The 25,688-nt window shown below is 46.2% G+C and overlaps 1 protein-coding gene and 1 long non-coding RNA gene across 3 annotated transcripts in view; one reads left to right on the top strand and one right to left on the bottom strand.

Moving 5' to 3' along the window:
- ARMC3 (armadillo repeat containing 3) overlaps window positions 1–4,951 on the top strand; it is a 53,053-nt gene extending 48,102 nt beyond the window's left edge. The window contains exons 16-19 of the mRNA XM_066627628.1: window positions 2,036–2,113; window positions 2,231–2,431; window positions 3,469–3,631; window positions 4,742–4,951. Of these exons, the coding sequence (XP_066483725.1) occupies window positions 2,036–2,113; window positions 2,231–2,431; window positions 3,469–3,631; window positions 4,742–4,951 (652 nt within the window). The remainder of the gene's footprint in view (window positions 1–2,035; window positions 2,114–2,230; window positions 2,432–3,468; window positions 3,632–4,741) is intronic.
- A 7,216-nt stretch (window positions 4,952–12,167) lies between these two features.
- On the bottom strand, window positions 12,168–25,669 carry LOC136651425 (uncharacterized). 2 transcript variants are annotated; one of them, XR_010794517.1, is made up of 3 exons: window positions 25,521–25,669; window positions 17,463–17,653; window positions 12,168–14,151 (listed from the first exon to the last, which is right to left on the bottom strand). It is a non-coding gene; the product is annotated as an uncharacterized lncRNA (long non-coding RNA). The 2 variants fall into 2 exon arrangements; XR_010794518.1 differs by lacking the exon at window positions 17,463–17,653 and adding an exon at window positions 16,917–17,181.
- Window positions 25,670–25,688: the final 19 nt, after the last annotated feature.

Below are 25,688 nucleotides of genomic sequence, written 5' to 3'. Positions count from 1 at the left end.
GTGACAGTGGAGGGATCGCGCCCCGCTCCGCTAAACCAGAAGCGGAGCACGATCGCCTCACTTCCCCTTTTGACCGGGCTGCAGGGACTGGGGTACATCCTCCAGTCCCTGCAGCAGCCGTCCCTGGCTGCAGGGAGCCAGGCGCGTGTGCCTGCAGGGCTCCCTGCGTCAGGGAAAGTGAGTGGGGCGATCGCGCTCCAACTCCGCAAAATGGGAGGCGGAGCATGATTGTCCCACTCTCACTTTCCCTGACCTGAGGAGCCCTGCAGGCGTTCGCGCCTAGCTCCCCACAGCCAGGGACAGCTGCTGCAGGGACTGGAGGATGCACCCCAGTCCCTGCAGCCCAGTCAAAAGGGGGAGATTGCACACCTGCCGAAGGTCGCACAGGGCTCCCCGCAGCCCCGGGGGGCTGCCGGGGGCTTGGGCAAGTGCACCAAGCCCCTGGAGCCCCCCTGAGCAGCGCGATCCTGGGGATTGCGCCACTGCCTTCTCCCTGCCTCCTGGTTGCCCCAGCCCCTTAAGGGGAAAGGGACCAGGACCCTCAGGCTGGGGTGTCACGACACCCCAGTTTGAATACCACTAGCTTTGACTATGGGCGCAATCCAAACTTGCGCTGGAGCAGGCAAACCAGGAGGCTTGCACTGCATCCAACGCAGGTTCGTTGGCTGCAGCAGCTCAGCCAGAAGCAAGGGGAAGCTCTTCCCTTTACCCCTGGGTAAGGGCTGCTGGCCCCAATGGGTCTCCTTGGACTTGCACCACCTCTGGAGGTAGAGCAAGTCCGAGGAGAGCGGGAGCGGCTTGAAGCCGTTCCGTTCTCCCCAGGAACAGGGGTTGGGATCCAGCATACCTGCCGGGTCCCAGCCCTGCCCCCAGCTCCCACGTGCCTGTCCCCAGGGCCGCCCATTGCCCGTCCTTCCCCCGCCCAGAAACGCCTCCCTCCTGTCTCCTCCACGCTCCCCTATGCCTACCTTTGCCGCTTGTGTCGGTGCGGGTGCACTGACACAAGCGGTGGTGAGGAAGCTGCCACGGGCAGGAGGTCTGGTCTAGAGGGTTGAGCCTCCGTTTGCCTGAAGATAACATCCGAAGGTCGCCAGTTCGAGGCCACCGGCACCATGAACGGCAAGACCTTGAAGCAACTGACAAGCTGAGCCGAGTTATTCCATCTGCTCTGAGCGTGGGAGGATGGAGGCCAGATCAGAACGAAACATCTGAATTGTTGTAGCTCTTGAAAGATAGAGCCTTCTTTCAATTGTAAAAATCCCTACAGGGATTTAAATTAGCCTGCCTATGTAAACCGCCTTGGATAAAGTCTGAGGAGAAATCTGAGGACCTAGAAAGGCGGTATATAAATACCTGTATTATTATTATTATTATTATTATTATTATTTCCTCCCACGGAGGTGCAAATGTGCTTTACCCTTCCAGGGCACTTATGCTGGCCTAAGTGCCAGTTAGGATTGCGCCCTAAGTGTCTGTAAGAACAAGAAAAGACAACTAGTGATATTCTTTTCCTTCTTCCTAATCAAGAGGTACAAATACACAGGGCATGTCTGCATCTGATGAATGGATCAAGTCCAAGGTGATTCTCCAGGGTGCATCAGTTTTGCACAGTATACACTGGATAATCTACACTGGACTGTGCACCCATCTTGCACCAAATCAGCCCCTGCCTGCACAGCAGACTGTCAGGAACCGTGTTGGTTCCACCAGAGCACTGAACAGTGATTTCAGGGGGACTGGAATGTTCCCTTCTCTTTGTTCAATTTAAAAATGTTTCAGGATAGGTTGTCTTGTGATAGCACTAGCACTGGTGCAGTCATACGACTGTGATGTGAACTTATTGATGAAGGTGCTTGATGCCAATGTGGGAGTGTGTCTAATATACCAAATGCAGGTTAGTTGGGATTCAAGTGATGACTGCCTTCAGCTGTATGTGAAGAGATTCTGAAAAAGTAGGCTGTGTTGGTGAGCCATATACACAGAAGGCATTGGAAGAAGTCAGGAGAAATTGGGAATTACTTTGTAATCTTGATAGCTCAATGGACGACAAGCCAGAGTCTCCAGGACGATCTTCTTCAATCAGTAAAAGCACCGGTAGAGAGAAAGGATCCAGGTACCATCACTTAGATTATCTGCTTTTATTCTTGTCTTATTCTTATTTAGAAATATAGGGCAAACTAGTAAGCAGATAATATATGCAAACTTGTATTGTTGGTGCTTTTTACAAAAGAAAAGGGAAAGGGAAAAAAGAAGAGGAAAAACTGAAAGAAGAGGAAGCAGAACCAGCTATGCCTAAAAGAGTCGAAGAAGTTCCTGAAAAGATCTTGTGGCTTCCCCCTTTCGACCCCATTTTACAAGATTACATTACCGAGGTTTCCAAGACAATTCTGCCACTTGCAACTACCAAAGAACAGGTCATAGCCCTGGCAGGGTGAGTACCAGAATGCAGCTGTACGGTAAATATTTAAAAGAGAGAATTCAGCTTTAGGAATTTATGGACCAATAGGAATTTACTGCACTGAAATCTGTTCTGCCTTTCCACCTCCTCCGAGAACACATCCCTGCTTGTTCAGTATTGTGTGTCCACTCATAGTCCACCTTTGTGAGCAAAGCAAACACAAGGCAGGCAACAATTTCACATATTAAATTCAGTGGTGAAACAAGATTATAATATACTCAGTAAACATGATACTACAGAAAAAAATTTAAATCCAGTGGGCCCGCTCTATCCACGGGGTTCCTGGAATCCCCACAGATATGGAAAACTGCAGGTGTTGAAATCTTTCTCCCCCCCCCCGAACGCAACTTGCTGAAAAACCGGAAGTGACTTTTACGTATTTTGAGGTTCTCAGTGGCTGCAGCCAGCCTCTGTGGGCCTCAGAAAAGCCTCCAGGCCCGCTCCGGTCGCGCTTGGAGGCTTGATTGGGGAGGCCCTTTGGCCTCCATGAATGAGGAAATCTGTGAATGCGGAACCCACTCATAATGTGGGGAGCCTGTACAAAAGAATCTTTTAGGAGAAATGTCTTTTCCATATGCAATGTTTTACAATCTATGAATTGTTGAAGGGCCCAATCCTAACTAAATCTCCTGCCACTTATACAGCCATGCCAAATGAGCGTGTGCTGTATCCTGCGAAGGGTGAGCAGTCTCGGAGATCTCCTCTAGGTAAAGAAACATTTGTTGCTTATCAAGGGGTAAGCCTCTGTTATTCCAATGGGTCACCTCTGATCTGAGTTAGCTACTTTGCTGGTGCAGGCCCAAGGTGAGTAAAGGAGAGGGAAGGGGACAGGGAATGGAGTCAGGATCCAGTTTGTGCTGGTGCTACCAAAATCCGCCTTGTGCCTCTCCCACCCACCCCCCTCTGCACTCAGAAACTGCCCCTCCTCCTCCTTGCCCGTTCCTCCCATCTTCAGCCAACAAATATTATGAAAATGGTGGTTTTAATTTATCCCGGTGGTTTTACAACAGGTTTGTTGCAGACAAGATGGGTGGTCCAATTGAAAGAGACAGGTTGCATGAATTCAGCTGGGAACTTCATATCAGCGAAATTGAATACGACCTCAAATGCAATGTTGTGCCCATTGGGAAGATCAACAAAGGGACTTTCTACCACAGGGCTTTGCTTTTCAAGGTAAGCAAATCGCACCATCTCATCATCTGCATCAGAAATGTTGTTGTCATTGGCCAGGCTTAATTTCAAAAAGCAGCGCAAACTCCTGTACATTAGCTTCCGTATTCTTGGTGCAGCACTGCAGTTCAAGCCTTATTTATGTACTTAAGTCATTTTTAGTGTGGCCAGTATCGATTTCCCATCAAATTACAATTCTCATTGCTCTCTGTAAATATGGGAGATGTAAGTGCTGTTTAGAATTGTTTACAGAGAGATGTGAATGATGCTAACACAATACCCGATAGTCATTTTGTCTTTTTGCCTTACTATGTTGGAGATTTGCTATAGCGTACTAATTAAGAGCCAAGAGTTGGGAAGGCCCCGGTTCAAATCTCATTTCATCTATGAAACTTTGGGGGGGCCTTAGGCAAGTCTCTCAACTTCATCTCTCAACTTCATCTCCCAACTCAACTTCATCTCTCCTTCATCTCTCAACTTCATCTCCCCCATTTGCAATATGGTGATAACAGGACTGGCCTATCATATCATACCAGAGAGGGGGTTGATGTCTTAAGGACTGCAAAGGTGGCATATGAGGAACACTTTCAGTGGACTGCACCACTTTAGGCTGCAGTATGGGGGGAGAGGGGGATGCTCCCTTAGAGAGAAAAACCCTTCCCTGGACTTTTGTCTATGTGTTGGGATATGTCTGAATTGAAGTAATCTCCCTTATGTACTAGACGTCTTTGTACATAGAATTTTTGGTTTGTTTGTTTGTGGAGCATTTAAACACCCGACCTGCAGCCTGAAGTAGTACAGTCCAGGAAAAAAATGTATTGAAGTGGTACAGTCAAGGGGAAAAAATGTATGAATGGGCCCATAGCCTCAGGAGGACATACCATATGCCCATTGTAGACATGTGGATCAGACCTTGGAAGCTATATTCAGTTCTGTCTTCATTTGCAGCCATTCCACTTGGAACATGGAATGCCACTTGTGGACTCTGCAGTGTCCTTATAGGGAAGCCCTCTCCACTGATGTAAATCACCCCGAGTTCATTATGAAATGTGTTTTATACTTCTAGTTAAGTAAATAATTGTGTATTTATCATTGGATTATTTCCTTCCATAGGTTCTAGCAGACAGAGTTGGTGTTAGTTGCAGCTTAAACCGTGGGGAATATACCAGAGCATGGAATGAAGTGAAATTAGTGGATGATTCTCCTTTAGGAATTCCCGGGCTTCTGCTTCCTCCTCAAGTGTACATTGTAGATCTCATGTACCAACCAGGGAACCTGATGAAAGAAGGCAGCATGGAAGCGGATCGCTACATACGTATCTGATTCTCTTTCCCACGCTCTTCAAAACCCAAAGCTTGTATTGTGTTTGTGCAGATTGATTTGGGAGGCTGATCTCTAAAGTCAGACTGGGTGCCAAGTGCAGAATCTCTGCAGGCACGGACAGGTCTAGGTGGTCCTTTGGGTCTTTTATTTTCCTACTGGTGGTCCTGAAACTCACACCCGTGCCTCTCAGAATGTGATCAACATTTCATGCCAAGTCTTGTTCATATGCATCTTTCAGAATAAAATGCAGATATCAAGAATGTCAATTGGTGGCTAATATTCAAACATGCTTTAAAATTTTGTTTTTAAAAGTTACAGTGCACCATACCCACAATATTTGCCCTTTGAGGGCCTTTTATCAAGAGTTCTGCTCTGTCCATTCATTTTGACATAGATTGAATAGAAGTTGCAGGAATATGCCTTAAGTTTGCTAGATCAGTGGCCATGACCCACCAGCCAAGGAAGCACTTGCCCCTGCCCCTTTAAGAGGCAAAGAGGAGGGGAAGGCAGCAATTTGATCCTCAGGATCATGCTGCTGCTGGGGATGGGAGGGATCTTTTTTAACTTACTTGCAGCCGACACTGCAGTCCTGGCGGTTCCAGGGGTCTGGGGAGCCCTCCAGAGGGCTCTTCATGCCTACAAAAGTCAAAAAGAAAAAAATGGGCACTTCTGATTTCCAGAACAATTTCTGCACAAAAACCAGAAATGCCCATTTTTTCTTTTAGAATTTTACAGGCGCGAGGAACGCTGCAGAGGACTCCCTGGAAGCCCCAGGACTGTGGCACTATCTTCAGGTAAGTTTTTCGAAAATCCCTCCCATCTCCAGCAGCAGCAGCGCAATCCTGGGAACTGAGTTGCTGCATCTGCCCTCCTCTGCAACAACTTACAGTGCTCCCAACTCCCTTGTAGGAGTTAGGGAAGCACTATATTCAATTACAGAATCTGTTCTCTCTCTCTCTCTCTCTCTCTCTCTCTCACACACACACACACACACACACACACACACACACACACACACAGAGTCTCTATTAACTATTAGTGGGAATGGCATAGAATTGAAACATAAGGAATAAATTATTAGACTGTTTAAGGGCCAAATTAGACATGATGAGGCAGCTATTTGTTTGCTGTGTTCACATATAAAGCAGGGGGTGGGGAGGGGGCTTTTTAAAAATATAAAATGAAGCATACAAGTAGAAAGTGAACCCATCCTCTCTCCCCTGCCTTATCTTGCTACACTTAATTGCTTGAAGTGCTTTTCTCTCAACCTGGTTCCTATACCAAAAGGGAGCCAAATGGGGAGAAACATGGCTGGAAGAAACAGTGTACCATAAGAACAGCCCCACTGGATCAGGCCATAGGCCCATCTAGTCCAGCTTCCTGTATCTCACAGCGGCCCACCAAATGCCCCAGGGAGCACACCAGATAACAAGAGACCTCATCCTGGTGCCCTCCCTTGCATCTGACATAGCCTATTTCTAAAATCAGGAGGTTGCACATACACATCATGGCTTGTAACCCGTAATGGATTTTTCCTCCAGAAACTTGTCCAATCCCCTTTTAAAGGCGTCTCGGCTAGACGCCAGCACCACATCCTGTGGCAAGGAGTTCCACAGACCAACCACACGCTGAGTAAAGAATAATTTTCTTTTGTCTGTCCTAACCCACCCAACACTCAATTTTAGTGGATGTCCCCTGGTTCTGGTATTATGTGAGAGTGTAAAGAGCATCTCCCTATCCACTCTGTCCATCCCCTGCATAATTTTGTATGTCTCAATCATGTCCCCCCTCAGGCGTCTCTTTTCTAGGCTGAAGAGGCCCAAACGCCGTAGCCTTTCCTCATAAGGAAGGTGCCCCAGCCCCATAATCATCTTAGTCGCTCTCTTTTGCACCTTTTCCATTTCCACTATGTCTTTTTTGAGATGAGGCGACCAGAACTGGACGCAATACTCCAGGTCTGGCCTTACCATAGATTTGGCATTATAATATTAGCCATTTTGTTCTCAATACCCTTCCTAATGATCCCAAGCATAGAATTGGCCTTCTTCACTGCCGCCGCACATTGGGTCGACACTTTCATCGACCTGCCCACCACCACCCCAAGATCTCTCTCCTGATCTGTCACAGACAGCTCAGAACCCATCAGCCTATATCTAAAGTTTTGATTTTTTGCCCCAATGTGCATGACTTTACACTTACTGACATTGAACCAACTTGGTTCAAGTACTGCTGTTGATACTCACTGCTGTGTATACCTAGATACCCACAGTAAAGTCAAGCTCTTTCCACTAGAGAACTAGTGGAAACTGCAGCCCTTAAGCCTCTAGAATGGAATACAAATCAGGGCAGGAAACGAGAGCACTGTATCTTCCGTAGCAACATACCATGACATTTGTTCCTGGCAGTGAGCAGTTGAAAAACAGCACCCCTGAATATGTTTTCACTCCCGTCCTGTTCCCCAGAATTTCCTCTGTAACTAGTTACTAAGATCTGATGTAATCTTGTCTGGCGACTGTGAGCAGGCTTCATAGAAACAGTCTGTTTTTCTAAACAAAATAAATTGCAATTGCTGAGTGTCAGGAGTGGCGATTTCTTGGCCCTGAAATGGCAAGAGTCTCCTCACATTTGGCCTAATGAGGCATGAAGTGATGGTAACTGACCAGTTTCAAACAGACCAGAAGAAGGAGGCGGCATAGAAAAGAATGTCATCCCACTTACTTTCTCTTAACAGCTCTGGTTTCGGGATGGGTTTGCTAAAGCCTCAATTAGTGAAGAATGGAACGCAGCCTTTTCCCCCATTGTCTATGCAGAACACTGGAGAACACGGCTTTGCTTGTATGTTACATCGTTACGTGAAAATCCCCTTTTTCCTTTTGTGATTTTTATATCTGGTTATGTATTATGGACTAAAATATCATGCAGGCAAAACCACAACACATTTAAACTTCTCACAATCAGGTCAAGCCACAAGATCATGGCTGCACAACCTCCACTTCCCTGTGATTATACATTAACAACACTGGAAGAGTATGTCTTTATTGTTTAACTCAATCACTTTAAATGTCTTCTATTGTTGTATTGTTTAACTAAATCACTGCTTATTGTGTAAGTTTCCCTAGCCAGGGAAGCCAGCCATTTGACCCATTTGAATTCTGCTGAGAATAGACATCATGTCTCCAAATTCCCCGCAGGGGCGACAGAAAGCAAGCTACCCCCCCTCCCCCAGGAGGCCAGTCATGGTTGATACCCAGTCATCCTGTTTTTCTTGCATGCTCCAGGTGTTCCACTGTGTGTAGTGAGCATGCGCATCCAGGACAGCTCTAGGCCACATCCGGGTCATTCAGGTCAGCAAAAACCCTTAAAAGAGAAGGCTGCCATGTGCTTCCTCTCTCTCTCTCTCTCTCTCTGGCTGTCCTTAAGGCAGAGGTCCTCCATAGGACTCTCCACCACCACCCCAACTGCTCCTCAGGACAGGTAACTATATCTTGCGTCTGGAACCTTTTCCCTTCTCCCCCCCCCCTTTTTCTCCCCTTCTCTACCCATCTTTAGTCAGCAACTGGGCTGGCAGATCAGGGACCCCTAAAATCCTTCCCTAAAATCTTTCCCTTTTCCTGATTTCCTCGGATGCACCAAATACATGGCACATGCAACCAGCATAAGCTAGGTATTAGAAACATATACTTATTATTTTTCCATGTGCATTATGTTTACCTGTGTGCTTTTGTAATAAAAATATAATCTTTTACTGAAAGTCATCTTTCTCTGTCTCTTTTCAAGCTAAAAAGGAATTTCTTTGCATTACGCTGTCTTGTTATCTAGCCTGCGATCCTGAAGTTTCCAAAAGGGTAATATAATAATTCCCCTTAAAACATAACAGCCCTTTTTGGTAACAACATTGGTCTTCTGTTTTCTCAAAAGCATGTTGAACAGCATGTCAGATATACTTGCAAAACTGACACTGCAGGAAAAACAAGTATTCACTCAGAATTCCACACTATACAAGCATAGGGTGGATCCTCACGGACACAGGCATAACAAGGGTTGTGCAAGGGCTCTTCCCCATCTCCTCTGCCCTGCAGCAGCCCCTGCAACTCTTGTATTCTTTTCACACAAGCTAAGATTCAAAATGATGTTTTGGTTTACTACAGATTTCTGTTCAGCATTGTGTGTGTTTATGAACCTCATCAGAAAAGATGTTGCCATTTTTACACATAGATTATATTCCACAAAGGTCGGCAGAGGCAGACTACTGTACCACCCAGGGTCTAGGAGAGGGGGGTAAAGGGGGTAATTTGTACCTGGGCCCAGGATCAGAAAGGGGGCGCAGGAGACAAAGGAGGGGGTCCAGAAAGTTCCTGGGACCTGACATTTTTCTCTCTTACCTGAACTAACTGCCAGTGCATAATGCTGGGGCACAACTATGCGCATGCAGTGTTAACTGCTGCTGCAAACCATACACACCAGGCCCAGGAAAGCATCCATGACCCTCCTTAACACAGTGTCAAATCTGGGAGGTAACTGGCCTGGTACAGTAGCTCTTTGGCTTGTGGATCCCATAACCATGGAGGAGCTGCAGAAGTTCATTTTGATCCATTCTAGTGTGAGGCTAAATACAATATTGCCAATATTCTGCAATCTATTTTCTATAGAGAGACTGAGGAGTGTGTTTGGTTTTCCATATTATTTATCTAGCTGCTAATGCTGCATGGTAGGGTAGACCTGGACTCTGCATCAAGAAGCTTAGTAGACCTGAGCTCCAAAGACTATTGTGGGTGTCAGCACCCTCCCCTGCCCTATTTCCCCCCCCCAATTCTGCCTGCCCCCATTGCCCCCCTTCCTCCTTGGGAAGAGGCCCTGAAGAAACTTTGTACCCCCTGCTAAAATTCCTCTCATCGGCCCTGGTACCACCCATACTATCAATACCATTGCAGCTTTAGAGGATGGAAGGAGTCACAACTAAGACTGAGTTAGTTGTGTCAATCAGATTTTCCTGGGAGTTGTCATTATTTGTATACCATTTCCATGCACATTATGTTCAAAGTGGGTCATAACAGAGCAGGACAAAAATAATCAGCAATGAAACCATAAGCTAATCTGCAATGGCTCAGCCGATGAAAACCATCACAGGCCTGGGTCTTTCCCTTGTCAGAATTTGGGAACTCTGGTTGCACTCAGTTGTATATACAATGATCAACAGTGACGGCTGGTTCACCTCTGTCCCTCCTGCCTCACACAATCATGGTCATGCATAAAGCACGGTTCCAAGAAACCTCCACCCAATTCTCCCAGCTCCATGCACATACATCTGGAGATATTTGTGAACTTGCCCTTCCTCGTCCATTATTGTTTCATTCATTAGCTGCTGGCACTCTGGAAAAGAAAAAGATATTCACAGGAAAATGGAGAGGTAAATTGTATTGTATAAACTGCAGGGCCAATTCTTGCTTGGAGAGGGATGAAGAAAGAAAGAAAGGTGTACATATGTACTATCCATGTTTTCTTCTTGGATAAACGATTCTGTAACATGCCTGTGTCGTGCTTTTTATACAGCGCAATCAGCAGAAATAACTGTAGTAATAAGTGAACGAATAAGTGAAAAGCCTTCTGAATGTGCTTATTTCCATGCTAATTAGCCAGACATTCTTCCAACTCACTGGTGTATTACTGACACATTGTATTTTCCATGATTGTGTTTTGACAAGAGTCATTACGCTGTTGGTGTAGCTCTGGTGCTACTGATGCCAAACAAAACCATCGGTATGGGCTATGGTGCTAGCTAGCCTATGGTTTCATGACCAAAAGGACTCACAAGATCACATGTTGAGGGCCAAATGAGAGATGACATTGATCACATTGCTTGGTCGTGAATATTTGAATTTTTCCATATTAGATATTTCCATTTTAAATGGAAATAAGAACAGTAAACCCACCCACCCCCAATCTGGATCAGGATTGAAGCAAGAGCAAAGGGTTAAAGCCCACAAACATATAAACAAGCAGCACACAGGCCCAAGCTACAAGGGTCGCCCAGAAAGTAATGCACCACATTTTTTTTCTTCAACAATTATTTATTGAACACAATGAAACTTACACACAAGAAAGAATGATGTTTCTTCTACACTCCCTATTTTTCCACGTAATCTCCGTCCAGTTCTATGGCCTTCCTCCAGCGAGGCACAAGGGCATGTATGCCCTGTCGGTACCACTCCTTGTTCTGGTCACGAAGCCATTTCTGCACTGTGCGAATCACCTCTTCGTCATCCTCAAAATGTCTTCCATGAATGGCATCCTTTAATGGCCCAAACAAGTGGAAGTCTGAGGGAGCTAGGTCAGGGCTGTAGGGTGGATGGGGTAACACAGTCCAACCCTGTTTAGTGATGTGTTCCGAAGTCCTCAAACTTGTGTGAGGCCGAGCGTTATCATGTTGAATCAAACATTCACCTGGGTTGTTATGGCGCCGAAGTCACTGGAAGCGCTTCTTGAGTTTGGTTAATGTCTTCACATAAGCTTCAGAATTAATGGTGCTGCCTCTTGGCATCACATCAATGAGTATGCAAATCTTGGAGCTCTGCCGAACCGCCTTCTAATGGCCTCACCCTCTGTGCCCAGCGACTAACTGTACTTCTGTCGACTGCAGATTCTCCATAAACTGTACACAAACGTTTATGAATGTTCCCAACAGTTTCTTTCTCCGTAGTGAGAAATTCAATGACGACACGCTGCTTGTAACGTACATCACTTACAGACGCCATTTTGAAACATTGCTGCAACTACGCTATCTGTCTGAAGAAACCAAAAATTTGTGTGCGCACTCCTGAAAATTCAAATAATGTATATTTAAAGTTTCGCATTCGTACCATTACTGTAGGCTGAGAAAAAAATGTGGTGCATTACTTTCTGGGCGACCCTCATACATGACTGACTTGGAGGCTGCCTAAGTTGTGACCTCTGGTGTCTAAAAATCAATCTTAGTCTTGAAATCTGTGAGAGACTTCTCCGAGTTGTCACCCAAATTGCAATATGTGAAGTCTACTAGGCCTTTTGGACCATGTCTGGTATGACAAGGAAAACCTTTTTTTGTACAGGAAAGCCTTTTCTGTGGATGAACCAAAAGTCTGTTTTGCCGCTGTTCGTCATTAGTTTCATCAAAGGCTTTATTTAAAGTGTGTTGTCATAAATTATGTTATTATGTCTTGAAATGTTGTACATTATATACTGAGCATACCTTAGTAAAAACCAGGTAAGAAATATTACAAATGAATGAATGAATTCAAGCATGCTGGGAGCTGCATACAGAACTCATAAGCTTGTCCCAGTTTTTTCCGTCAGAAAGCAAACGAGGAATGTTTTCCTCCTCTCACCCCCTGCTGCCTGAACACACATACGCATCATTATGAGGTGACATAGGTCCATGAGGGAACTATATCAGATTGGAAAGTGTATAACGGAATCTGTGGGAACCATATTCCCACAAAGCAAATGGAGTGTTGGGGTAGCAGTGATATGTATCCATGTCTAGCTCAGTTGCAGTGGCATAGCTAAGGGGGTGCAGGGGTAGTGGTTGCACCGGGCATCAAGCTTTAGGGGGGCAACAAGCTGAGCTTGACACTAGTGACCAAAATTGTGAAAATCTTGGTATGTATTAATAATACCATCATGTTATATATCATTGGAAAGGTAATTTAATGCTGCATGCAGTGCAACAAACTGCACCGGAATATCTGTATTCTATCAAAAGTTATGACCAATTAACCAGAAAATGAAAACACAACTGCCTTGTGGAACAAAAAGTGAATTTGCTTAACTCCAAACTGACCTGTGAGACTGATTGTTCTGAGTACCAATGAGATGTTGTTATGATACAGCATGGAACCAATAGATTTTTATTTATTTAATTAAATTTGATTTTGTTATGCAGGGGAGGCTACAAAATCTTTGACCCCAGGTAGCAGATATATGCCTTAGTCATGCCACTGACTGGGGGGAGGCAGCAGAGCAAGTGGGTGGTGAGCTGCTGGGGGAAGGAGGTGGGTTCTTCCCAATTTTCACTTTTTAAAACACCTGGGCGTGATGTCACTTCCGGTTGTGACATCACTTCCAGGGCAGCATTTTGAACTTGGCACTGGGCCACACGATCAATAGCTACGCCACTGCTCAGTTGTTTAAAGAACGCTCATAAAACCATAAATATTAATGTATAGATTTCATTATTCATACTTATGAGAATTCCTGTGGGTGAGGGCATGGAAGCTGCACACACAGAAAGGGGGTTGAGAGCAGGAGTCAGGTTTGTTCTGATATCAATTTGAGGGTATACATTTCGGCAGGCTGGTTGCAACTGGGAGTAGTACGTGACAGGCTCTCCACAGCAGTGGACACCTGCCACCTGCTATGGCAGGTAAGAGTGCCTAGGGGGTGGGAAAGACTGGGCAGAATGGGTTGGTGATGGACCTGGGAAGAGGGCGGGTTTGGCAGCAGCAGCACCCACTGAATTCGAAACTCTTTCCCAGGCCCAATCTGCCTTCACCAGTCCACATATTGCTGGCACAGGTCCAAGTAGGTTTACTCATCAGGGGCTTACCCAAAGAGGCCTCTGGAGCTGAAACTCCCCTGCGGGATGCAGCGGTAGCCACACTGGCACCACTGCACAGGAAGTTAGTTAGGATTGGGCTGGTAAGCATTTACATCCCCAAGGAGTTGCCACAGTGGTTCCCTTTGGACAGTGAACTGCCTTACTTGGTCCTGATTGGCTGGCATTTCACGCACCTCCTTCAGCAGACCAGGCAAATGAAAAGGCTTAGCATAAATAGTGATGCTGGAGATGGCAGCGTCTAATCCAGAAAAGGCCTGGACTGCTGAAGTCGCCCTTTTGTGATATTAGTGTTGACTCTCTAAGCTTCATCTCTTTAGATGCATCAGCGTTTTAAATAAGGGAATCTCAGGAGAGAGCCAGGATAAACAGTCGGATTAAATATTCATATGAGTCTTAATCCACTTGCAGCAAGGAGGAAAAAAAACGAGAAATGAAAATGGCAATCGAAAATCATTACTGAAATACTGCAGCCTCTATTTGATCAAATATTGTCAGTTGAAAGTGATTTGAAAATGGGGCTTTGAAATATCACAGTGGGCTTGTGTCATAAATACTCTCCCCTCCTTTTCTCTCCCCCCACCCCAATTTTGTCCTCCTGGGAAAACACCTAGAGGAGAAGAGAAAAAGCCTTGCATTAATGAAAGACCTCGAACTCCACTAATAAATCAGCAACAACATAATCTTGTGTATGTTTTAATTAGTCAGCTGTGGCATTTTTGTTAATTGCAAGATGGATGGTGTCACAAAAGACTTGGGAGGTTGGGAAAAACATTATTTCGGCCCCTTCCCCCTTCCTTACTAGGAAGATTTCAGTTTTTAAAAAAATATTCTCCACTTCCCATGGGCTGTATAGGACAAGAAAAAAAAATTAACCACAATGCAGCATTTTATTATTGCCCATTCACCATTTATAGCAAGCACCACTACGCAGAGCGCACCGTCTGCTGTGGTGAGGAATTTGGATCGAATTTCTCATTGCAAGACTCAGATGCTTTATTGGCAAAGAAATCAGTCTGTTGAGAGGAAGAGCCATTTACTCCTGATTGGTGCACGAAACGTGACATGCGCCCAACCTTAAATCATTTATATTTTACTTTTTTATGATTCAGTTGTGAATAACCTCTTTCTGCATTTGTAATTAGAGGATGTAACAGATGGCCTGGGCTTAGTTCAGGGTGATAAATCCATTAAAATAACCTCCAGGAAGCTACTGCGGACAAATGATTATTCGTCCAACACCATTGTTCAAGATCTGTGCTCTTCTGCATGAAAGCTGGGCATGTGAGATTCCTTGCTACGTTGGAGCGCATAGAACTTGGGCCATGGAGTTGTGAAGGCCTTCAGGGAGTCACGGTAAAAGTGTTGGAAATATAGTAACCATGACCAATGCCGTCTATCTGATATTATTGAGACAAATGCAGAGATTGATGTGCCGTAAGGACTTGTGACATCAGAGAACGCCCCTGAATTTTCTTACATAGTGAGGTTTCCCAGGCAATTCCTGGTGGCCTCAGCTTTGTGTAATCTGTACTTTAAGAGACAATCAAAAATTATTCACCAAGGTATTCCAGATTCTGCTCTATGACACAGGTGAATACTGAGAATGCAAATTAGTTTAGAGCGCAATCCAAACATGCGCTGGAGCAGGCCAGCCTACAGGCTTGCGCTGCATCCAACGCAGGTTTGTTGGCTGCCGCGGCTCAGCCAGATGCAAGGGGAAGCTCTTCCCCTTACCCCTGGGTAAGGGCTGCAGGCCCCAAAGGGTCTCCTCGGACCTGCGCCACCTCTGGAGCTGGAGCAAGTTCGAGGAGAGCGGAGCAACTTGAATCTGCTCCATTCTCCCCGGGGACGGGTGTTGGGATCCGGCATAACTGCTGGGTCCCAGCCCCGCCCCCGGCTCCCCACACGCCTGCCCCCGGGGCCACCCATTGCCTGCCCTCCCCCCACCCAGAAATGCCTCCTCCCACCTCCTCCGTGCTCCCTCAAGCCTACCTTCACTGCTTGTGTCGGCGCAGGTGCGCCAACACAAGCAGTGGCAAGGAAGCTGCCGTGGAGTCTTCTGCTGGCCTCCATGCATCAGCGCATCTAGATGCACCGACACAGCTTCCTCCCACGGAGGCGCAAACATGCTTTACGGTACGTTTGTGACTCTCCCGGGGCACCTATGCCAGCCTAAGTGGCGGTTAGGATTGCACCCTTAGGCACGTATGCAAATTAGCTCTAGTTTGTCAAGAGGACAAGCAAACAACTATACCCACCAGAAGTCATACTCAGGTTCCCCCACCTCTCCTTCCAAGACTGAATCAGGCACTATTCACAAAGGTTAATTCTAGTTTCACAGTCTGATTGTTGGACACTTGCTGTTTAGTCTTATGAACTGGAAACATGCTTTCAAAGAAGCTGTGATTCTTACAATACTGAATTATCTGTCCAGTATTCATTTCCACACTTGCATGATGTGATAAGAGAATGACAGAATGCACACAGCCTTGCTTCATTAGCTTCTTTTGCACAAAGATTGATGTTGATTGGTGGTGCACAAAGATTACCTGGTGTTGATTGGTACCTGGCATTGTATATGCCCATGTGGGTGGACAGGATGGCTCAGCATGAAACAGGAAATGTCTGAGCAATTATGTGGCTGCCAGCCAGTCGACTGCAGGACTGAGCAAATGCCCTGTGCTTCTGGAATACTTCATTGCTAGCACCCACTTCCTGCCATGTTCTAATCCAGTTTCTGACCCTTTTTTCCTGCTGCCACTTATCTCCGTGGACTCTGATCACCTGGCATCCAACCAATTCTCATCTACCAACCACAAATCTGGTTCTCTGTCCTATATGCCTCTGCAGTAAGTCTACTGGATCATATCCACTGATTTATTTTTTTATTTTTTATGTTATTTAAATTGTCATCCTATCTAGCCTCTCATTAAACTGGAATGGGAAGGAAGGAAAGAAGACCCTTCCTGTAAACAGAATTCCTCTGTGCAAATGACTTCATCACAAAAGTGTGTAAAAGTTGGGTTTCCACAAAGCAGATAAAAATGCTCAGGTTCTGTTCATTGAAAATTACTTCCTGAATAAAATAATAATGGGCTGGAGGCCCATTCTCCCTAGAGATCTGTGCATACCTGACCAAAAGTGTCCCACTTACTTCTGTGAGCCTGAATCCATCCAACCTTCTTTCCTATCTCCCAAATGCTGGAAAAACAGCAGAAGCACAGAAAAGACTAGGACAGAGGTTCTCAAACTGTGGGTCACAGCCCACAAGTGGGTTTCGACCTGATTTTTGGTGGGTTGTGTAACTCCACCCAGGCTCCTCCAAACTTCTGGGTTGCAAAGCTTTCAAGTTTGTTTATGCAAAAAACTCACCTCTCCAGTATTTTTCTCATCTGTGAGAATATGATGTGACTTGGCTTGGAATGGGCCAAAGCACACCCAGTGGTCATCAGTCCGCTCCAGGTGGAGTCGTGGCATATTCTTGCTGACAAAAACACATTCTGGAGGTTGGCTTTTCGCTATAAAAAATGCAAAAGCTCAGCAACCCAGAGGTTTTGGTGGTGTTGTGGTGACTTCTTTGCATCATCATGTTGCTGCCAAAATGTCTGGATTGCCAAGCTCCGCACTGAAGGTGGGTCTAAAAAGATAGAGAACCACTTGATTAGGACCTGAGTAGGCTGAGGGTTCAGTTTGAGGAACACTGCAAAAATCAGTGGCAGCTGTCCAAGCTTCTCAGCTGGGGGCAAAACCAGGAAGGGGAAATAACAGTACAACAATATTGGAAAATATGTAAACTCTGGTATACTTCATGCAAAGAACAATCTCTGGTTTCAGTCAACTCCATCTTGTAGGCTACATCCATTCTGTGGCAGCTGTGGGAATAGAGCTTGTTAGTGGGCTGGAAAAGAAGCTCCTTACTTTGAATCTCACTTCAGCCAGGTGAGAGGCCTGATAATGTGCTGGTTCCTCAAGGTCTTGCTAATTGGCAATTGGCTGCAGCTATGATTCTTCAGCTGGGAAGGGTCAGAGTGAGTGACCAACAGTAGCCTCAAGTGATGAAATAATTTTCCAGAAGCTTCAGCTGGTCTGAATCTCTGGTTGCCTAAAAGCTAAGTTTAAGGAACAAAAAACAGTGAGGGGTAGGGGGTTTATGAGCTGTTTCTTTGCTATTTCATATGTTCTTGGCTATCCATATCAGTGGTGTTATGACAGGTAGGAGAGCTACCCTTCGCTTATGTTCAGAAGTTGGAGTGTCGTAGATAAGTAAGTAAGCTTCATTAGCATGGTACAGGGAATGCATTTTCTGAAATGCCTTTCAAAGTAACATGTAATGTTAATCTATTTCTTTAAATGAACCATTATATTCTTAAAGGTTTGGGTCTGCGTCAGTACAAAGGAATCGGGCCTATCCAAATCTGGCCTAGGCCACTCACAGCCCAATCCTGAGCTGCCCATTGCTCCAGGACTGCCGTAGTACCAAAATGGCTGCCATGGCATCCTGTATGCAGCAGGGCAGCCACTGCTAGCTCCTCAGGGGAAAGGGGCATTTGTTCCTTTACCTCAGGTAAGGCAAGTAGCCCTGCAATGGGACTACTTGATTCTACTGCAACCCTTGGGCTACGGTAGAATCAAGAGCCTCAGTGTTGGGCCAGTGGCCCAACATGGAGTCTGTGGATGCGGAGGAATAAAGTTCTTCCGGTCCCATCTCCCTCCCCCCAGCACACCTCCTCCCTGCCCTCTGTCTGCCTCCCCTGCCCTGGAATGCCTCCTCCCTGCCTCCCCCCATGCTCCTACCTACCTCTCCGCCGCCCAGTGGTTCAGGTGACTGTGCAGTGGCAGCCCACTGGTGCTAGCCCAGTGCCAGCCAGCACTGAGTTAGCGCTGGTGCTAGAACGGTGCTGAGGGCTGCAGACATGCTTTATGGCATGTTTGCGATACTCTGAGCTGGCAGTGGACCGGCGCGAAGAGCTCAGGATTGGGCTCTGCTACTGGAAAAGCACCAAAATCTTGAGGCTTGAGTCTTTGGAGAGCTCAGTGCTTGTAAGAGCTGGGGAGTTAGCCTGTAGGCCTTCAGCTTCCCCTTAGCTGGAGGACTGGATATTAAAAGGGGTGGTGGCATCTACCGCAGGGCACATTTGCCTTGAGGACTTGTATACCCACCTGCTTGGTGTGTTTGGCCAGTCATGGGAATGCGCACAAGAACTTGTACTCAATATCTGCCTGGGAACTTTTTTGCCTGGGACCTGTATGCTGCTGCCTCCTGGAGTGTTAAACTCCCTTGAGATAGTAGGATACGCACAGACAAATTGGGAATGTGCATTTCTGACTCCCTGGGAGCATTGGGCCAGTGAACCAGGCATGTGTATGATCAGTCAGAGATATACAGGACCGTAACACTTCTGAATCTTTGTCAGCTTCGAGGCTGCTGAAAGTGTACTCTGTCCATCTATTTCTGTGTGACTCGCTTGTCTGGCTGAATTCTACGGCTTGGCATCTGCTGAGATCAACGTGTCGGATGACCTGGCTGCCCATCAAACCTGCTGAAAAAGCTGTGCCAAGATCCAGATAGATCCAGATCTAGTATTAGTATGACTGTGTGAAGAGACCTCTTGCTGTGTACCACCTACTCTTTTCTGCATCCACCCACACACATGCTGTTATTCCTGTTGGTGCCCAGAAGTACAAATTCTTGGAAATTCAGCAGTTTTATTCCTCTTTGGTGAACAAGATGATGCACTTCTGACAAGTGAGCCTTCTCTGGATGGAGCTTTCAACAAGAAAGGGACAGCCAGATAGTTTTATAGTACAATAAGTGCAGTTATTGCTAACTTGTAATGCAAAATCCAGAGATCTTCCTTCTAGGCCAGGGGTGCCCAAACCCTGGCCTGGGGGCCACTTGCGGCCCTCAGGGACTCACAATCTGGCCCACAGGGTGCCTCCAATCTCCAATGAGCATCTGGCCCTCCGAAGACTTGCTGGAGCCCATGCTGGCCTGACGCAACTGCTCTCAGTGTGAAGATGACTGTTTGACCTCTTGCATGAGCTGTGGGACAAGGGTTCCCTCCACTGCTTGCTGTTTCATGTTTGTGATGCAGCAGTGGCAGTGGAGGAAAGACTAGCCTTGCTTTGTGCAAGGACTTTTATAGGCTTTGAGCTATTGCAAGACCTTCATTCATTCATACAAATTCCATCTCTAATATATTCATTTATGTAAATTTATTTAAATTTGAAATGTAAATGAATTCAGCCCCTAACACAGTGTCAGAGAGATGATGTGGCCCTCCTGCCAAAAAGTTTGGACACCCCTGCTCTAGACAAAGCTTCGGTTCACATATTCCATATTATTAACAGTATTTATGAACATCCTCAAGGTGTCCAGATCTCTCGGTGATCCTACATTTCTTATGTCTATGGTCGGAGGACAAGCATTCCCATACTCAGGAACTCCCTAACCATAGGGGTTTCCCCTTGATAAGTGAAATTATTTTATATTTAGGAAGATCCTTGAAAGCTACTGCTGATATTGGCTGATGTTCTCTGCTTGCTGTGAAATGAGCAAGTTTCACAGCAAGCAAAGAACTAGTTTCAGGATTTTTGTTTGTTTGTTTATATTATTCATGCTTTTAAACGTGTTGATTATATTGTTTTATGAACTATATGCAGCATGCCTTTCTGGTAAGGAATGCAATGTTCCCTGTGTGGTGTATCATTCAGATACTCAAGCCCCAAACTATTTGTTTTATTTTCTCCCATTCTTATACCACCCTTTCTCCAAGGAGCTCAGGATGGTGTCCATAGTTCCTCCCCTCCTTTTGTCTTCACAACAGCCCTGTAAGGTAGGTGAGGCGAGAGATAGTGACTGTCCCAGGGTCACCAAGGAAGCTTTATGGCTGAGTAAGGATTTCAACTTGGGTCTTCCAGGTATAAGTCCTAACTCTAGAACCACTACACCATCCTGGCTCTATGACAGTATTCTTCAACCTTGGGGTCAGGACCCCAATGCAGTTGCAAAGCCTCAGTTGTGGGGCTGTGGCAATGTACAGGAATTAAAGGTTGAAGACCACTGGACTACAGCACCACCAGGTAAAGGAGGAGGCATCTGGTGTACCCCATCAGGTTCTGGGAGAATGTGTCCTAGTCCTGCTCAGGTTCTTGGCAACTGTGCTAAAATAACTTTCACTAGTGCCAGGCTTCATAATAACCTGTTCTGCTCTCTTTAACAAGAATAGTTGGCTGCAGTGAACAGTACTGGGAGGGTGTAACGGGGAAAAGGGAATAGGTAGCTATGTTGGGTAGGTGTGGGCAGATTGGGTCCCAGGAGAGGGCAGGATTGACAGTGGTTCCCAGTCTCATTATTTATTTATTGGGGTTGTGGCACAAAAAATGTGAAAACCACTGCTGTGTGACATAAGGTGTTCAATCACGCTTCCCTGTAGGCAAATATATTGTACTGAACTGAATGCTGGGAAATGTGGAAACAGGTTTTGTTTTTTTTAAACTTATCCATGCACTGGTCACATCTTGTCTGGACTACTGCAATGTGCTGTGTGGGACTGCCCTTGAAGAACGTTCAGAAACTTCAGTTTGTGCAAAATGCAGGTGCTTGACCGCTGACTGGCCCAAGCCATGGACAGCTTGCCACACTTGTGCTGCTGTGGCTGCTGGAACATTCCAGGGTGCAAGTCAATGTACTGATGGTAACCTTTAAGGCCCTACCTAAATGGCTTGGGCCCAGAGCATCTGAGGGACTGCCAACCCAAGATCATCTGGGAGAGCTCCTTTACATGTTCCACCACTAGTACTATCTGGCACCAACACCTCTGTCACTGGAGGAGAATGGAGACGACTTCTCCTGTATTGTCCTATGGAACCCCCTCCCTCAGAGGCAAGGTTGGTGCCTTCATTATTTCAATTTTGAAAGATCTTTTTGTTCCATTAGGCTTTCTCTTTATGATTCACCACTCTACTGTTCAAATTTTTGCTGTTGCTCTTATTGTTTAGTGATGTTCAATTTTGTTTTTAATGCATTCGTGTTTTATAGTAAAAACCACCTTGGGTACATCCCTAATAGGAGGGGAAAATACAGGATATATCTGCCTTAAATAAATACATGTGGAGAAAACTTAAAAAGCTGCAATGTGTTGATTTATCCCTGCTACTGACATGATGCATGAAGTCATTCAGTATGTTGCCACATGATGTTTCCACATCGGCACCAACTGCTGCCAGGAACATGGCTGCCAGCAGGGGACAAATACTTCTCATGTGATGCAGAAGTACAATGAAATACCTGCTTTATGTGTCAGGCACACCAGTGGCATAGCTAGGGAAGTGCAGACCAGACTGGGTGATGTACTTGGGGGTGACACCACTAGTGGCCAAACTCGTGAAAAACTTGGTACTTTTGAATAATACCATCATGTTATATGTCATATGATGCATAATTTAATGCAGAATACAATAAAACAAACCACACTGAAATATCAAAAGTTATAGCCAAACTATCATGTATAGACTGAGCCCTATTTGACATCTGTCATCAAGTTGCCTCTCCAATGGTGTAAGGAGTCACGGTCTTCAGTTAGGGGACAGCAGGGCTGGTTGGACACAATTCATGCACATGGCAATGTCTTTGTTACTTCTGCTTTATGGAATCAAAGTCTCTCCAGTAACTGTTGGCAGAAAAAGCCTTGCTTCTCCCAACCTTCTGCTATATATATACTGTATAGATTACACACATAAGATCATTAAACCCATAATTAACAGTATGCTCCCTCTGAGTGCTGAAGTGATCAGATTTAATCATTAATTAAACTGAACACAGGGCCTCTTTCACTGCATAGTTTTAACATACTTTGACCTGAGATTAGACAGCAATTGATGGAGCTAATAATGTGATCTGCTGAGTGCCCTCAACTTCCACTGAACTTAGCACCTGTTCTTGGTGTGCAAGTGATTTATATCCAGCACAAATGATGCTGTAGCAATAATTTTTTTCTTTTTTTTTTAAGATAAAGGAGGTTAAATCTTTCTATGAGAAGATGTACATTTGGTCAGGACCCATAGCTATTGTCATCACTCACTTCTCATATAATATATAACTGCTGTTATCTCTTGAACAAAAAACGTTAAGTATTAACATTGATTCCCATTATACTCAGTGCTTTTTTTGTAAATAAAAAGGTGCAGGAACTCACAACTTGTTGATCATTTATTTATTTATTTATTTATTTATTTATTTATTTATTTTTAAACCATTTTTTATTGGAGAAATAAAATATTTTTAATGTGCTTCCCCCCTAAAGATGAACTTACTTCTGAGTAGACATACATAGGATTAGGCTGTCAATCTCCACATCCCCTTCCCCCTAGCTACTTTTTCTACACATGGGGAAAAATACTGTACAGGTGCACTTGTAGCATGTAGTATGTAGTGTGGCACTACTTCGAGGAGAGGAAGCAGTGAATGGATTCTGAAAAATGGCTGACATGAGTTCCATGTAGTAAAATTACTCTAAGCAACTGTGGGAGTAGGAACAAAAAAGGAATTCTTACACGAGAGAGGTCCTTAGGTGCACATATAAACAGCTACGTTTGTAAACAAGCGATTAAATATGGTTTAATTCAGGTATCAGAATACTCTGTGTCTCTGGGAAGGCACTTGGCATGCAATTGTATGTTCTCTGCTGCTCTGAGCAGCTGCTGTGCATTGCTGGAGAGAAGCTGCAAACGCTGGCTGGTGGAGGGCATGCTTGTGGGGGAAGGATGAGGAGGATCTCTGGCAAGGCTGGACAGCATGTTGTACACACATAGAATCCCTTTTCACCTGCCCTTAGCATGTGAAAACCGGTGCAGAGATATATCTCTGCCAGGATTAAGAGCCCAATCCTAGGTATGTCTACTCTGAAGTAAGTCTCGTTCTAGTTAATGGAGCTTACTCCCAGGAAAGTGCCTAGGATTACAGCCTAAGAGCCCAATCCTATACATACTCCTACTCAGAAGTCCACTTTAGTTAATGGGGCTTACTGTGGATAGGATGGCAGCTTCAGGGCCCAATCCTGTGCCTGTCTACTCAGAAGTCAGTCCCATTAGAGGCAGTGGGGCTTCCTCCCAGGAAAGTGTGGATAGGATGGCAGCTTCAGGGCCCAATCCTGTGCCTGTCTACTCAGAAGTCAGTCCCATTAGAGGCAGTGGGGCTTCCTCCCAGGAAAGTGTGGAGAGGACTGCAGCCACAGAGCCTTTCCTCTGCCTGTCTACTCAGGCTGCAAGGCTATGACACTTTCCCGGGAGTAAGCCCCATTGAGCACAATGAGACATACTTCTGAGTAGACATGCCTAGGCTCGTGCTGCAGATTGGCATGGGGGCTGCACCAGCCAGCTTCCTTCCTCTCCTCCTCCGCCAAGCCAGTACCTGGGCATTCCGTGGGTGCTGCAGCCCGTCTCTCTGGCTGGCTGGCTGTCCATCCTCCTCCTTGGTGTCGGCGCGTGTTCCCCGCACCCTTCACCGGCTTGGAAGCTGCACTGGGAAGCAGAGCGCGGGGGGAGGGGAGGCGGGCTGGGCTCAGGCAAGAGCTTGGAGATGGGGGCAGGAGGGGGTCATTGTGCGGTCAGGCAGGGGCCAGGCACCCGGCCACCCTGCACCCCCCAGCACCCACCCAGCTAATGCCTCTGTTTTGCTCCCCCCCTCCTGGAATGCCTCCGAAGGGGAGGGCCCCCTGCAAAAAGGTGCCGGAACTCCGTCCCCCCGCGTTCCATTAGAAAAAAAGCCCTGATTATACTTAACAACAATCATTGGCTGTCTGCTAAGAAAAGTGGCCAGCAAAATTGTTGCAGTATATTCAGACGACTCTGGAGGAACGCTGTGGTTGTGGGGAAAGCTGTGATGCAACTGCCATCTCTTTGGCACATAAAAGCACCAGTACAAGAACTTCCACTGGGGCTGCCAACATGAAAATGGGTCGGTGTCCTGAAGTATACAAATAACAGAAATTGTTATCTTTGCTTGGAAAACCAGTCCTGGTAGTATTTACGCAAAAAAAGGAGGGCCCAGTTTATCTAATTTGCACACAAAAGCTCAGGGCCATTTCAAATGATTTTCATGCAAAAGGTTTCAGGTTTACTCTGTGGCAACTAAAGATCTCATGTCCAAATGAGATGGGATGGGTGAGATCCAGGGCCAGCCTGGCCATGAGGCCAGTTGAAAACTTTGCCTCAGAAGATGCAGAAGAATCACCGAAATGATTACTGTGAGTTAAGAACAGACAAAAGAAAATGTTTCTTTATCCAGCATGTAATTAGTCTGTAGAACTCCTTGCCACAGGATGTGGTAATGGTATCTGGCCTATATACCTATAAAAGGGGATTGGACAGACTTCTGGAGGAAAAGTCTATCACAGGTTGCAAAAGTCCATCTCTGGGATGTGTGTGTGCAACCTCCTGGTTTTAGACATAGGCTACTGTGGAAGGCCAGGTGCAAGGGAGTGGCACCAGGATGCAGGTGTCTTGTGTGCAACCTGATGTATTTGGTTGGGCCACTGTGAGATACAGGAAGCTGGACTAGATGGATTCCAAGCAGGGCTAGTGAGAGCAAGAAGGAGGCAATGATGAACTGCAGGTATTGGGGGGGAGGGGTTGCCCCACCCCTAGGCAGTTGGCCAGAAGAAGAGGAAGCATTAACTGCCATGATGGGACATGCACCTGCTTGTTCTTTGTTTGTTGAAAGAGGAAGGGGGTTCAGACTAACAGAGGCAGTGGATCTGCCCCAATTCAGGCTGCAAACCTGCTCTGGGGTGTGTGTGTGTGTGTGTGTGTGTGCGCGCGCGCGGTGTGTGTTTGTACGGTTTTGACAACTGATAAGGTACACCGCACTGCTGGTGAGAGGCTCAAATCCCCAGTGGCCTACTAATAAATTATCCTCCCCCGACGGCACCGATCCTGTTCCCTCTCACAGTGCCATCCACCGAGTCGCAGCCCCACCTGGAAAGCCCGTGGGCACGCTGTGGTAGGGGACGCTTTCCCTGTGGAACGTCTGCCTGTTGGGAAGCGGTGAGAAGCGAGGGGGCCCAGCGAGGAAAGCGACGCGGGCGCGGCAGCCTCGGTCACCTTTGATCGGCCCCCAGCGGTGCCCTGCTGGCGACGAGAGAT

The sequence above is a fragment of the Tiliqua scincoides genome, chromosome 5, assembly GCF_035046505.1.
Source record: "Tiliqua scincoides isolate rTilSci1 chromosome 5, rTilSci1.hap2, whole genome shotgun sequence".
Lineage (NCBI taxonomy): Eukaryota > Metazoa > Chordata > Lepidosauria > Squamata > Scincidae > Tiliqua > Tiliqua scincoides.
This window is presented reverse-complemented; position numbering and strand designations above follow the sequence as displayed.